General features: G+C 34.8%; 1 protein-coding gene across 2 annotated transcripts in view; it reads right to left on the bottom strand.

The window, feature by feature from the left end:
- Positions 1 to 164: 164 nt before the first annotated feature.
- LOC139982634 (uncharacterized) overlaps positions 165 to 16,064 on the bottom strand; it is a 31,551-nt gene continuing 15,651 nt past the window's right edge. Inside the window, exons 8-24 of one of the 2 annotated variants that reach the window (XM_071995613.1) lie at positions 14,416 to 14,487; positions 14,051 to 14,122; positions 12,844 to 12,915; positions 12,231 to 12,302; positions 11,736 to 11,798; positions 11,056 to 11,127; positions 10,879 to 10,950; positions 10,598 to 10,669; positions 10,141 to 10,293; positions 8,947 to 9,015; positions 8,781 to 8,846; positions 7,909 to 7,980; positions 7,550 to 7,603; positions 6,760 to 6,947; positions 4,842 to 6,412; positions 4,361 to 4,487; positions 175 to 2,832 (exon numbers count right to left, since the gene is read on the bottom strand). In XM_071995613.1, coding sequence (XP_071851714.1) covers positions 2,780 to 2,832; positions 4,361 to 4,487; positions 4,842 to 6,412; positions 6,760 to 6,947; positions 7,550 to 7,603; positions 7,909 to 7,980; positions 8,781 to 8,846; positions 8,947 to 9,015; positions 10,141 to 10,293; positions 10,598 to 10,669; positions 10,879 to 10,950; positions 11,056 to 11,127; positions 11,736 to 11,798; positions 12,231 to 12,302; positions 12,844 to 12,915; positions 14,051 to 14,122; positions 14,416 to 14,487 — 2,920 coding nt within the window. In that variant the 3' untranslated portion in view covers positions 175 to 2,779. Of the gene's footprint in view, positions 2,833 to 4,360; positions 4,488 to 4,841; positions 6,413 to 6,759; positions 6,948 to 7,549; positions 7,604 to 7,908; positions 7,981 to 8,780; positions 8,847 to 8,946; positions 9,016 to 10,140; positions 10,294 to 10,597; positions 10,670 to 10,878; positions 10,951 to 11,055; positions 11,128 to 11,735; positions 11,799 to 12,230; positions 12,303 to 12,843; positions 12,916 to 14,050; positions 14,123 to 14,415; positions 14,488 to 16,064 lie in introns of both variants that reach the window. The other variant, XM_071995614.1, reaches the window with a different exon arrangement.

Raw genomic sequence — 16,064 nt, 5'->3', positions numbered from 1 at the left:
GTGCTGAAATAAAAGCCGAAGCCGTTAAGTCAGTATAGGTTCGACAGTGTGTTATACGAAAGACGTATTACAGAACTTCACCATGACCTATTATGAACCTCAAGGACACGATTAACCCAAAGCTCACAACTATTCGCAATATCTATTCTGGAGCAAACATTGTGTGAATCCATTCCGATGTTTATTCAACTGTCTTGTGGGCAACCTCCATAACACTTTAATCCCATTGATCAGGAAGTATTAGATTTAGAAGGGTTAACAGTTGTACCTAAGTATTGTTAAAGAGTAAAACAAATAAACCCAAAACTGTAAAAAAAAATAGTTATTGATGTTTTGATTTCAGGTTTTTCATTTACTGCCTCACTCAAAAGTCATTTGCCTAGCAGGATCTTCCTTAGAGGCTAAATGACAAGTAACAGTAACAGAAGGGACAAAAACACGCACAGAATACAGACAGGTTAATGAGCATGGTGAACACAAAGAGATATATGTAAGGGGATTAGTAGACAATGGATGGAGAGAAGAAAGAAAGAAACCAACAGGGGAAGAGGAGAGGTAGAAGATAAACAGTGGAGGGACAAAGGAAGGATTAAGGGAAGGGGGTAGGGAATTAACTAAACAAGGACAAATACAGAAAGGTGTGGAGGAAAAAAGGGTGGAAGAGAGCTATGAGAAATGATTTACTCAAATTACAAATCGGTAGCATTAGAAAATCATAGGAATCCAGCTTTTGCTATGATAACGTGTATACCATTTGTTTTCTGAAGTCCTAATTTCACCAGCCTATAAATCATTTTCTCATTACTGTCAATGACATGCAAGTTTGAAGACTTGAGCAAGTCTGTTAGTATATCATCAAGCCATATATTTATTCAATCGTTTTACATGTTTCTTTGGGGTGGGGGCTTGGTTATACTGTCAAATGTCATTCTCTCTTAAAAGACCTATTTTTCTTTTATGTCAGTATTAGGTTTTCTGACTTTCACAAAGTAAATACCGATTGAGCAGTTAAGAAGCTATAGTCTTTTTTTCACAAAAACTCCCCTTTGAGGGGTTTGTCCATTTTGTATGTAGGACACGGAATTTTATTCCTGTGGATTTTATTAGGAAAGTTTAAACGGTATGAACATTTCTAATTTTTACCCAATTAAGCCATTTAGTGTTCTTCGGAAGAAGTATGCGTAGAAGACAATATTATACATGCATTTATAAGAAAGTTAACACAAAGATGAGTAGAATCATTGAAAGGAAATTGTTTCTTCACTGGGTGTATTTATCGGGTATCGAGTGGTAAACGTTTCGTACTATATTGATCTAGTTAATAATGAATAGTTAAGAAAGATGACATTAATTATAATTACATAATGAAAGTTTAAAAGAACTTCAGATTAAATCAGCAAAGCTTTGCTATACCTTTCAATCAGATTAACTCACAACAAGAACGTCAAAATGGATTGGATCGCAAGCAAATGCTCTGCAGGTCAGAAATCGTAAAATTTGACAATGTTTGACTATTTTATATACAAATATTTCTATGTTAATAGCATTATCCCAATAATACAACGAATAATAAACGTTGGTACAAGTTAGTCAATGTTTAAGAATTGGAAATGAGATTTGAAGTTGCCTAAGCAGAAAGCTAACCATTCGGTAAAGATGGGGGATTCTTTCTTAATATATAAATAAGGTGCTGTGATGTATTAAATGAAACACACGCTCTCATGTTTCAGATCCAACAGGCTTCAGTGATTTATTATATGAAACACAAGCTCTCATGTTTCAGATCCAACAGGGTCTATTGGGGAAGAAATGCAGTAAAGGAAAGGAACTGCGTCACAAAAGAATTTGATTCTTTCAAAATCTTACCTGGAAATAATTAAATTTATCGGGATGTCGCCATGTATAATTTATAGCGAGAATGACCTTTTAACGGATGTATAGTTTCCGCGAAGACGTCATAAACATGAAGAAGAGTTCTCCTAACAATACGATTTAGGATAACAGTTTCTGAATTAAACGACTTAATAAGCGGTGATCTGTCACCAGGAATGACATAAAAGATCCAAAGAAATTGTCTTCTCGTTGGTTAACCGCAGCGTTACATTTGCAGACGTCTCCTTATCATATGTTGCATATACCGTTGTAAAATTTCCCATATAGGTATATAGTGTTATACAGAGTGCATTTCATACAGGTTACTGGGTGAACATTATATTACAGGAATTTTTTGGCTCCATAGGCTTTATACATGCTAATGTTATAATGTAGAGACGGGTCTTAAAGTGTAAGTGCTATCATATATGCTCCATGAAACAACTATAATTATATACAGTCTTACAAAGTAAATTGTATGTACAGATGTTTTTTCTTTTTCCGTAAAGCCAGCCCAATAAAGATATATACAGTTATTTTTAAAATTCTATTTCTAACGTATATTCTCTCCAACTGACTATATAGACAGTGTTTGAGTACATCATATTTTACTAAATATTTAACTATTTATTTGAGAAATGGGCGTGTGTACGTATAGAATTGTTGCAAAGAGTAACCATTTTCTAACAGTGCACTTGACGGCACTTGAAATGCAAAAACAGCCATTCAATAGGTCTCTACATCTCATGGAGAGTGACCATTTCTCTCCCGTGGTGATATTTTGGTTTGAATATTTCTAAAAACTGTGGTCATTGCTAATATATACATCTTATTTATAATACAACATATGTATGCGCCTTTTCAGTAATCAGTTTAGAAACTTCGTTGTTAATCACTGTTAGAACGTTTAACGTTTCAAGCTTCGAGCGAGGAATCGGATGATCGGAACCAGTGCCTCAGCTGTAATTATAAAGAAACATGAATTATCAATGTCATCACGTGATATATTTTAAAATATTTATTTCGTTTTACGATTGGTTGCATTATTAATATTCAGTATCTTTTAGTTCTGGCTTTAAGGTATATAATGCATACATCTACTTATAGTAAATCAAAACGCAAAGATTCCTAATGCATATACTAGAATTTGGAAAACTTTTTTTCTGTTATCACCTTTCTATAACCTACTGAAAGATCTCCCATCAAGTAACACAATTTACAATATATAAACACTCTTTTCTAAACCTTCAATGTTACTAAACCTTCAATGTTACTCAACGTAACGGACAAGTTTACTTGCAGCACACAGATGTGTGTTCACGGCACTAGCGCATGTTTGGAACTTTGGCTTGAGAAAAAAAAAACTACATGGCGATAATCTTTACACTTGCCATACACGTTTGCTAACATATCGATCATTAAATAAAAGCAGGATGAACATCAACCGGTGTTTTCTTGTAACATTGGTCTGAGTGTCTGAATAAGATGGCAATCAAGCACACTTGTACATTGCATTATCTAATGTTATAACGACGTCGATTGCACACCCGATACTCATAGCTAGTACAGTAACTACTGTTCATGTTCAACAACCGTGTATCAATAACTACTGCGCTTTGTTCGCAACACGGTAACATGTGTTTCAGGTGGCACAGTAGTTAAGGCAAAGCTGTTACACGTTGAACTACGAGTCCGAAACGTAAAAATGCGAGGCGGCTGGGTAACAAAGACTACTCCCTAGCCGTGCATGGTCGGCGCTGGCACAACACGTTGCCGACACACTGCGGCGGTTATTTTATACTGCATGCGAGATTCAGATGGTAGCCCGACTTTTCTTTTTCTAATCGTATTAGTAAATCTATTTGATTGAAACATTCTTCACGGACAGGTGAGTGTGTGCAAGTCTCAAATAGATACAAAAAAGATACACAAAATAAGACTTAAGGTGGGGAGGGGGAACCTAAATTAGCTTTATGGGTAGTTTCACGTCTAATTAGGCCTTAATATAGTAACAGTTTACCACGTCAAATACTCATAGACTCCTTGTCTAGTCGCGCACTTCTTTGACTTACATGGAACGTGTAACAGCTTTGCAGTAATTACTATGTCACCTGTAACACATGTTACCGTATTACGAACACAGCGCAGTAGTTACTGATGCACGGTTGTGGAATATGAACAGTAGTTTCTGTACTAGCTATGAGTATCGGATTGTTGCAACATTCAATGTTTAATGCAGATGAATAAGTCTCAGACAAAGAAGAAATATAACAATGCTATACATTATAACTAATGGAATATGTATTCGCTACCTTGATGTCGAATACATGTTCATGCATGTCAGGATTTATCGGCTGATATATTTTACATATATATATTTTACATATCACCTTAGTTGCACAGGACAAAGCACTTTAAGACCGACAACACACCCGTAATCGTTTCAATGTGATACGGCTATTTTGAAATTCTTTTTAATGTTACTCACCTGAGACGATAAATATGATGAAAATATCGAGAACGAAGAGACCAGTATATATTGCAACACCGTATTCGGAACTCACTGGTACAGACACAATCATGATATTTATAAGTATCACAGCCAAAGAAAAAAGCTGCAATGAAACCAAAATTTGATCAATACATTGAAAGGCTACTTCATAGTTGTTACATGAAATTGGGGTACTGTTTTTGTAGATGTTATATGTAACATATATTTCATTTAGTAATTAAACTTATTGTTTCTTAACGGTCATAATAAACCAGTACATCGTACGAATGAATAACGTTAGTAAGCCTACGTTTAAGCCCAAATATTACTTCATATATATATATATATATATATAAAGCCACTGCTTTAAATATATTCATTATACTGAATCTGCTTTGTGAAGGAAATACACGTAGGTTATGCGTTTACTGTGTCATGTTAGTAATAATAAGATATGTGTGATAGTGTTTGGAGTTACCTGTAACCTCTGTTCAAATTTGTTTTTCATTGGACTGTATTTAGCATGAAGAGTCAGAAACAGAACCGACATCCCGATGGTTGAGAGCTGTGTCAATGAGTTATGCCATCCAAGCAGTGTAACCATCACAGTCTGGGTGACCTTCCTGGTCAACTCGATGATCTCCCAGTACCAAAACTGACTCTTGTAATTCTCACAGAGAAAATTGACCCAAACTGGGGAGTCGCATTGTCCCTTTTCGTTCCCGTTGACCAATGGAGAGTTTTCGTCAAAAGAGTCATCATGACTGAAATCTAAATCGGCACTACCTGTAGCCCGACCGCCTTTGGTTAGATGTTTTCGTAGAAAAATCAACAGCGAAAAAGGAAACCCAAAAACGTATACCACTGTAGCAATGTAAGCCGCAACATGATAGGAGTCAAGATCTTTACAATTGATTCCGTAATCTGCTCGAAGAAGAGTTATGGACTCATTGCCGACGCTGTATATTTTGAACTCAGAGCACGCTGCTGGGTATAACGCGAAGATGGAATTACAAGTTGGTGTGTACGTCACAAACAGCAAAAGAACAACTAAGGTGAACAGCTTTGAAACTGTCTGTTTGGCCCTTTTTCGAACAGTGAGTGAGAAGAATCCGAACTTCAACTTAAAATAGACTGTACAACGAAGGCACAGGTACGTGGTGACTAATACAACTGGAAATATTAGAACAATTTTAAACTGAAGTAAAGGATTTATCTCAAACTGTTCATTGATGCATTGAGGACGAACAAAAACTTGTAAGAAGTCTGCAACTACCATTGATAGAAATTCACCGAAAATTAGAAAAGGACCTTGCCATTTTACATTGTGGAAAGTCTCGAATAAATCGCCAATCACTTGATAAAAGCCAAGAACAATCTTTATTCTTGACGATAGCTTGTCAATCACAGATCTTTGGTTGTTTATCTTGTTTTTCTTCCAGACAATGAAAGAAAGTAGAGCAACGCATGAGAGAACAACAAACAGGAACACTACCAGCACCCATAATTTACTGGGACATGGATGGCAGAAACTCAGAACCGAATAATATCCCGACCGACATTTGCTACACATCCAACCGGTGTAACCAGCAGCACAGTTGTCGTCATCGTACATTGGAAGACCGTTTTTACTGTCACAACTACTTTTTCGAGGACAAAGATAAACAAACGGCATAGAGTATTCATACTGGATCGTTGTGTTATCATAGTCGTCGGTCTTAGTTTGTAGGTTTTTCACAAAATCTAAGTACTGATCTGGTTTTGTATTCGGAAAAGACCAATTCCAGTAAAAGCCAGGTAGAATTGATATGTAATCTTCGGAACAGTTTAAGCCATCGGCAATACAAAGAAAACATTCCTCAAACCGATGCTTGCGAGCGTAATTTTCTTTACATACACAAGCCCGATAACCAGCGGATAAGTTTTTGTCCGTTCCTTCAGGACAAACTTCGCATTGGACTAGAGAAGAACCGCTGCCTTTTTCTACAAAATTTCCGTCATTACAGGTTTTGCAGTCAGTGCTTCCTATTTCGTCTTGGTAAAATCCACCTAGTCGTAAAAATACAGAGTTGGTTTTAAGTTCTGTGTGGATTAATTGAACTAAAATGGATGATTTATTTCGTGGATCAAGCATCTTCATTTTGAAAAATTGTTCATAGCAGGACATTAGAAGATAGTAGAAGTTAGTTAGCTGTTTATGAAACAAAGTGATTTATATACTTGCTGTCAAATAACCTGCTGGTCTATAAATGCTATTGCAGAATGTATTTAACACAAAGTAAAATGAATTATATATGTCATATTTTATTCAACTTAGAAGAAGCAAGTAGCTGTGGCTAAATGGCTTTAGAGTTAGTTAGAAAGAATATAGATTGCAATTCAAATGTAAACGCCACCTTTCGGACACTCTATACACTTCTTGAGAAATCCTCCACCATGTGTACCCGTTGGACACGGTCTACATTCATTCTTGCCTTTACCGATATTTTTGCATTCGAAGCCTTGCATCTCAAATGATGAAGCTAAACGTTGAAAAGTACTATTTAGTATCAAAGAGGGATAAGATTCATCGTTGACACATATGCTATAATAAGAAGGAAAAAAGGAAAAACAAGAACCAATATGTAAAGTGTATATTATTAAATGGCTAAGAAAAACATATATGCTTATAAAACGTGCTTTCAATATGAATATTTATGTAAAAGCGAAATGAATGTGTAGCTTAAGGATATAGTTTAACTTCTTTACACATCCATTTATTGTAAACCAATGCGCAGCATGTATTACATAACATTTAACAACACGGTTTTAATAATTAGGCGTAAGACTTTAGTTGCGTATGTTGAGTTACTGTTAACTTGGAAAATGTAGACCAATGCATGATTGAAAGATATCCCGAAAATTGCTAAAACCTCTACATAAGATGCATCGGGATTAACAAAAAGTCAGGAAGCGTTTTTGTTTCAATTGTCTTATAATATGTTAATTTCATTGCTTCCTTCGATTTATAAATGATATGCACAAGCGAACATGTTCGTCAATATTTTGAAATAATTTTCTGTTTAGGCTACAACAATTTTTAAAAGCAGGCTTTTGTGGATTCGTGTAAACAGTACGCTAGTAAAAGGCCGAAGATAATGCATTAAAAATTAAACCAAAGACACTAAGAAAGAAAATTAAACTTACATATTGTCGTTTGTAGACGAAGGTAGTTTCCCTAATTGGTTGCAGTTCATATATCTAAACGAGAAAATTATCACAAAAAACTGTTACATATTTTAAAGAAAAAGAAAGCTCTCTATTATTAGCATAACAGGAAACGTTTTTGAGCATGTCTATTTTCGACCTTGTCTGATCCAAAAATATTAAGATTTTTTATTTATTTTTTTTTGTTGGGGGGTTATACTTCATCAATTTTGTCAGTCGAATAATGTTTCTGCGGAACATGATTGATTTTAAAAAAAAGAAGAGAAATGGAACTTCAAAAGAGAAATATATTAAGCACAGATATGATCAAGCTCATTCAAATATGCTAAAGCACTCACAAGATACTTTCGTTTCCAACTCCGTTCAGCGCTACTTGTGAAATATTCAGGATGTTGTTCTTGTACAAGTGGCTATGGAATGTAAAAACACACATTTTAACTTCCATACATACTTTATCGGGTATGATTATATGCTGCATGTGCTCCTTCTCATTAGAATTTTATTGTATTATAATTAGTTATGTACTCCCATGTCATAAATTACTAAGTAAATGAACATCGGAAAATTGTCTAGGAAAAACTTTGGCTGGAAAGGAATTCGCACCTAAGATCTCAAGTTACTAACTCTGCCCTCTACCAACTGAGCTATCCAGACCTTAATTGTCATGGTTTGTCGGGCTGCCAATCAGAAGTCACATTGACTATAACACTTAGTAACTATGGATCAAACACCAGTATCATTGGATACAAATCTAACAGCTGTACAGAGAAGAGATTTCAAGAGAAATCCCGATTTTAATTAATTAAGTGAACAATGGAATAGGACTGATAAATTATAAACAATGCGAAAGCGCTAAATATTTAATTTGGCTAGAACGGGAATCCAACCAGTTCCATCACGTGCAAATCCCCATTTGATAACAAACAACCCACCGTTGCATTCCATAATAAAATATTATTAACATTTACGAAAAGATTACAGTGTCATTCAAATATATATATATATATATATATATATATATATATTTGTCACCAATAAAGCAGACTGCATACGACCAGGGTAGTTATGTTATAAATTCAGGTATCAACGACCTGTTTATGCGTGTCACTATTGTCATAGAACTTTAGATAAATCGCTAAACTATATTTAAATGTTCACATGTAAATCAAGATTTAAAAAGTCCGTGCGTTCTGAGCACATGTTTACTTACATATCAATGTTTTCGAGAGCAAATGAGTTGTTGGATACATTTGAGATGTTATTCGCAATCAGGTATCTTTATTAAAGAAACAAAAAAATTAAAAATCCATTACAATCACAAGGACTTTGCAGCACTCGTCCAAAACTAGGATTACAGAAAAATAACGCAAACTTACATACATTTGAGATGAGTGCCCAAAAAGGCTCGTTCTGCGATGGAATGGATACGGTTCCTGCTAAGAATTCTGCAAAAACATAATATAAAATGATTACTATGGAAGCATTCATGTCATCCTGCAGGCAGACAAGAGTACATAACATATACTAGCATTTCATTCCATACCACCCCGTTTAAATGCCTTAAATAATCATGATTTAACCAACGAAGTTAGTAGCGCAGCCCAGCGACTTATTAGTAATATACATTCTTCGAGTTTTAGCCCTACGGGTAAGTCACATGCGTGGGCGGGTGCTTTTCTGAGCCAATGGAGGTCACCTATGGCGTTCCACAGGGGAGAATTTTGGGTCTTATCCTGTTTCTTTGCTATACCAATGACATGTGTGTTTCATTGAACACTGATTTTAAGCTTTTGCTTTATGCATATGATGGTGCCATTTTGTTCTCCCACAAGATCGCCAAGGTGATTTCCCAAAATTTTGGAGAAGCTCTGGAAGCGTGAAGTGACTGGTGTAATGACAAACAGTTCTCTCTCGATGTTGAGAAACTGAATTCATTCTCTTTGTTACTGATAGCATCCTCAAAAAAGCTGCAGAAGACTGCTGTGCATGGCCCTTATGCAATGTCTTTTTGAATACTCTTCTTCTTCTTCTTCTTGGTTCACAGGCCTCAATAAAACTCTTCAAATTTCACAAAATAAAGGGATTTGCTACATACTTATGCAAGGCCTAAGATTCAATGTTGAGCAGGAGGAAATGTTGGGTCTTGGATTATTAGCCGTAGAGATTAGAGCTAAATTCATTAGGTTAAACCATGCACGCAAAATCTGTAACAATTGTTGTTCTCCATACATCACTATCAATTTCATCAAAACCTATGTTATTCATAACCAGGGGACTCGTTCAAGACATCACAATTTCTATGTTATTGAATCTCAGGGTGGTTCTAGCTCTACTTTCTACTACACGGTAATTCAGGATTGGAATGCACTTCCAAATCATATCAAATCCATCAAGCCTTCTCGTCTTTTTAAAGTTGAGTTAAGGAAGCATCTCATGTAATTTAGGATGTGGGGGTGGGAATTACTTTACAGATGTATGGGCAATAGATGCGTGACTTTTTTCCCCTGTTTAAAGAAGTTAACACAAGACGATCCATTTGTATCACATTATGATAGTGTCGGAATTCTTACAGGTATGCTAAACTGCCTAATCCGAGGAAAGTATCATTCCGTAGTTCAGTAAGATTATTTCTCTGCAGTTGTAATATCAACATCCCATGATTTCGACCGTAAGCACTGAAGAGTCCCCTCGGAATTACCGATAAACTATTGTTCGACAAGTCCCTGAATATACGAAATAATGGAAAAGAAAATAAGATTTACAGGAACTCATGAATTGATGGCACTGTCATAAAGAGACAGCACTGAACAGTGACCGATACAATTAAGAATACCATTTTACTGGTAATGAACACATTCGATCATGTTTCAAGCAAACAGAAAAAAAATATATAACGTACAATGAACAATTACTGTGACTTAATTTCGACATTAACGAAAATTATATTTCTCTGCTGAGATATATGATAATACGTTGCGCATTACGCTCACCGGATGCAGTAATAAATCAATGATACACTGAACTTACAGACTAAATGTTAAGTTGGTTGTCTTGAAGAGTCCGGCGGGAAGAGATGAAAGATTGTTTCCATATAATGTTCTAAACGAAAGAATGAGTATATTTTTCGTAAAATCGTTCAGAAGGTCACACCATTATAATTCTTGTGAAATCATCAGGGAAGGTCGCAATATAATGATTCATGTAAAAAACGATGACAGGTTAGAGTTGCTTATTATAAAAACAGACAACTGATATATAGTTTCAATAAGAAAATGAAAACTGGTAATGTAAAATCTGGTAGAACTTACAGGTGGTAAACACAGTTCAAACCAAGAAATGCATTATTCGATAGACTTTCAATTCTGTTTTTTGAAAGGTATCTGTCGGAGAAAGAAATGTGTTTGGTAAATGTTAGGCAAAGATGATTACAACAACACCAATAAGAAAACAAGTGCACACAAAGTTTTTAAGATGTTATTACTCACATTTGGCTCAGATTTTTGAAATATTGAAACATGCCGTCCGGTATGTGGGTTATACTATTCGAAACAAGCTTTCTAAAATTGAAAGAAAGAAGTAAATCAAAGGAATATGGATTTTCTAAATGTAAAGAATTGCGTCATTTTAAATTGTTATAATAATTATTGCAACCAATATTTTCATGACAAAAAATACTGTAATATATTAATACATTGGTACTGTAACATATGGTGATAGTAAAAACAATGACTATCATCAGCATGGTATACAACAATATATGTGCCTCTGTTATTCTGAAGCACCCCTCATAAGATACCTGTGCAGCTTTGTTTGTTTCCGTGTTTCGTATGTCATTTGGAAACATTTAAGTCAGGTTCATGCTGATGGTAACGTACCAGTAAATGTGATGCAAGATAGGCGAAAGGGTTTAACAAGGTATGAACTACAAGAGTAAGGCAAACAATCCTAGTATGACATAACTTTCTCTTTTTGTGGGTTCAACATCCCTGTGACACATAATATGCTACCTCGCTATTTAGCAACAGGCAATTATTGTTATCTATAATATATCTTTTAGTGAATATTCAATTTAGGTGGTTTAGTGTTATTTCATCAGAATGACGCAAAATTTACATTTCCACATTAATGGTTAGGAAATACAGTTAAAAGCAAACACATGTCGTACAATTTTTTAGTCTCGGGGAAGAAGTCCGCAGTTGGTCGTGCTATGTTGTTATCACACAAATCTCTGTTGGAAGATGAAGACACCAAAAGTGACATTTGTTTCCAAGATTGGGAATAAACTTCTTAGTTTGAAAATATGCAAAATGGTTCAAGAACCGCTATCTTTAATCATTATCAATTTTCTACATCTTCTTGGCATTTTTTTCAAATTATTTTGAGTACATACATGCTGATATCATACTTTGCGTTGAAAACTCAAATTTATTGCTGCAATACTTCTCGAAAATGCCATTGGAAGCTTAAATATATCTAGGGAAACATGATGCGTGCATGTGTATTAATTTACTTTACCGCATAAATATATGATATTTCAATGAAATAACACGCTTTGTATGATCATCCACAGTAATTAAACAACATGAAGTCAGTAATTGGTGGCAACGTCATTTCTAAACAACGATTTATATTGTTAGTACTCATAAATTGAAATACTCACAAGTTTCTTAACCGAACATTTTCTGCAAACATTGTTTTTGATAATACCGTCAACTTATTTTCATGTAGGACTCTGAAAGGACGAAAAAGTAAAATTGATTAAATATGCAAGTTATTTACTACCTATAACCATCGACAAATTCGCCACCATTTCCACATTGTCAAGTGATAATTTGGTGCCATTCAATACACCAAAATATAATCTTTTTCCAAATGAAATTTTAAGAATAACTGTAAGGAAACAAGTACTTATGATATGATGAGAAAATAAGAAATAATGGGAAATAGTGGACAGGATTAAGTTATATTGTAATACAGTATTCCTTTTTTTATGGTACTAAAGGAGTGTACCTCGCAGTACAATTTGGAAAGTTTCCACCGTCATGATTTATGATTTAATGAGTTCTAAACTTTAGGAAACCTTGATCTAGTAAGTACTTTCCATTTTTGTTATTTCGTGTATTTACCTTCACACATTTTACACAGGTACCCATATATTGCTTATCATTACAAATAAGATGTGCAACATAATAATATCACAAAAAGGAAGAATAGAAGAACCCTATGGGATTCTAGTTTTTGACGTTTTCTTGTTTCCTTTTCATTTTACTTACAAATCGCCCAAAGCTTCAAGTTTTCGAAAACAGTCCGGCGGCATATATGATATGTTGTTGTTGTTAATGAACCTGGCACAGAAGGAAAATCATAGAAAGGGTTGCTAAGCGATTCATCAATGGAATGCTTTGAATTACTTTAAGTTGACTACACTCTCCGCCATGTTATGAAGTACTGATGGACAACGCCCGGAGTGAATGACAATAATGATATTCAATATTCTTGACGTGAACAACGCGTCAGCTATCGTATACATTTGACATGATTGGTAAGTGCTATGTCAAGAACTTCTCAAACTGATCGGTACCGTGTGAGGTACCTTCTACATTTGGTATATTAAATCAGCTACAAGGGTTTTCTTCTTGGTTCACATTTGGTGAGTACATGTGTTAGGTATGTAGTATTTACCGGACTCACATTTGGTGAGTGAAAGTGTTTGGTGTGTAGTATTTACCAGGCTCACATTTGGTGAGTATATGTGCTGGTGTGTTGAATTTGCCGTGCTCACATTGGCGAGTATGGGTGATTGGTGTGTTGAATTTACCGTGCTCACATTTAGTGAGTATAGGTGATTGGTGTGTAGAATTTACCGGGCTCTCATTTGGTGAGTGTTGGTGTTTGGTGTGTTGAATTTACCGTGCTCACATTTGGTAAGTCAAGGTGTTTGGTTTTGTAGAATTTACCGGGCGTGTGGATGATACAAGTTACTAATGAGCAGTGATAACTGTTTTATCGGCGTGTGATTCATATCTAACATGGCATTGAAGCATGACTCTAACTCATTATAGCTATAACTTGTAATTACAGTGTTATATATGTCATCAGTATGCGTTCATGATAGAAACACATGTTGTTCACAACTGCAGGCAAACCATGAAAATGAGCATCAAATGAAAATAGAGAGTGTGTGGTGAGGGGAGTGGGTCAGGAATCACTTACTGTGATTTTTCTGTTGAAATGGAGTACCCTATATACGTAAAAAGACCATGCGTACATGTTTTTTATCGCTGTCCGTCTTACCCTTCTTAATTATGATCTCTTATGTACGGAAACAAGTGTTAACTTTCATTTGTTGGGGAGTTTATTGGGGCTTTGAGCATATAACTATAACATAAATATACTTTTCTCTCCCTCGGTTTCTTTCTCCACACTAAATAGAGCACATATTCAGAATCCAAACTTATTTAAACTTAATACATAACTCACAAAGCTTTCAAACTTGTAGTGTTATCAAATAGCCCTTTCGGTAGACTCGTCAGGTTGTTAAACGACAAATCCCTGAGTAAAGCAAACATTAATCATTAGCATACAGTGTGGATTTGGTCCATGTTGATATTACAACCACCCATTGAAATCTCACTGAAATTAATACGCTTATGATGTATCATCAACATAACTATGAAAATATTGGGACAAGAAAACAAACGAAGTATTTATCTAATCATACATAACAAAAAATACTTAAAATTGTATACAGGTAACAATATATATATATATCACGTAATATTTATATTCCATGTAAAATATTACTTACAAATGAATAGCAGTAAACTAACGTGACTTTTACTCACAGGACAATTAAAGATTTAGTTTTCGTGAAGAGTCCCTCTGGAAGCAATCTAAGTCTGTTGAACGACAACTTCCTGTAATGATAAATGGTAGTATAATATGGAGCTGCTTGAGATTAGCATGCATTGCAAATTAGTGCATTCAATACATTCATAACAACAGCATCATGTATGTTACAAGATGTTTAGGTTATTGAGGGGAAATAATTCAATTCTACACGAGGTTACATTATTAGCTTCCCACTATATATATGAAAGTAGGATTTTTTTCACTGGTGAATGAATCGGTTAGAATTTTAACATAAACGATGACAATTCTCTTCAAATAATTCACTAAAACATAGAACTAATTATTTCAAATAGTTGGGACAATAAACAAATATTGACTTAAACTGTGTTAGATAAGTTAAGGTTAATTTGTATAGCAGTAATACTGTCAACATGTTCTGGTATGAAACGTCAAGTAGAAACAAGATGTTAATATATAGGCCAATAATCAGACCGGTCCTGTCCCCATCCCATAGATACTACCCCTATCCGGGCTTTTATATCATGTGTACAATTTCGTCACAGGAAACGCTGACAAATATGTTCAGGGACCGTTGTCAAATCATAGTGGTTAATGTATCTGTAAGGAATAGCGATACATGGAAAACAATGGCAAGTGAAACATAAGTGACATTTGCCCATAACGAACATAATTCTATTCGTAAAGTAATGACTCTTGTGTTTATATCGTTGCCTACTTTGGAACAGTAAAAGTACAATATTTTTTCACATTCACCCGACAACCCCATTGTCGGTCAAAGTTGTCGTCTTCGTGAATTATATGCTGCTGTGATACAGAGTCAATGAATTACTATCCAACTCCGCGGATATTACATGTGACATAAACAGAATGTGGAATATTGGAAAGATTTTACTAAGTATCTACTAAAAATTATTACACGAAAATAACTTTTGTCATATTCATTATATATATATTGAGACTAATATGTATGAACAATTCATTGTCATCATGGTTTATATGAGAAAATATCACACGAATAATATCATAATTCAATTCAACTGTCGATGTCGTCAAAGTCAAGGTCCAATATTGTAAAGATTATACAACTTTTATAACGTATTTTAACATTTCCAGTTAACCTTTATCTAACATACACCAAATAATTTGCGCAATGGGTCATCCTTTTCTTTTCAAGTTGGCTTTTCAAGTCGGAGAATAATTCACATGATTTTTAAGAAGCAGTAACATGCCAACAATTGACCTGTCTTGAAAGAAAAGTGAGGCAATTGGATAAAATTGTTCGTACTTCTCAATGAACTTCCGAATAAGAAATAACTCTTCTGATCTTGCCACAAAAAAAATATAAAATCGGATAACGCGTTTGACGTAATTAATTGCATTTATATTCATTATGGGCTATAATCACATATTACTGTTATTACACCTTCTTCACCATGTACTAGATGGTACGGTGTTATCCTCTGAGTTGCTCCGGCATTAAATAAGCGGCGATCGTAGTCATGATAACTTTTTTCATATTTCTTGAAGTTCGCAATGGAATGCAGATTAAACAATTCACATCTTATGTTCACATTTAAGAAAATAAAATGTATCCAAAATCTCCCAAAATACAAAGAAAATC

The sequence above is a fragment of the Apostichopus japonicus genome, chromosome 16, assembly GCF_037975245.1.
Source record: "Apostichopus japonicus isolate 1M-3 chromosome 16, ASM3797524v1, whole genome shotgun sequence".
In the NCBI taxonomy this organism is placed as follows: domain Eukaryota; kingdom Metazoa; phylum Echinodermata; class Holothuroidea; order Aspidochirotida; family Stichopodidae; genus Apostichopus; species Apostichopus japonicus.
Note: the sequence above shows the minus strand (reverse complement) of the source record. Positions and strands in the feature narration are given on the sequence as shown.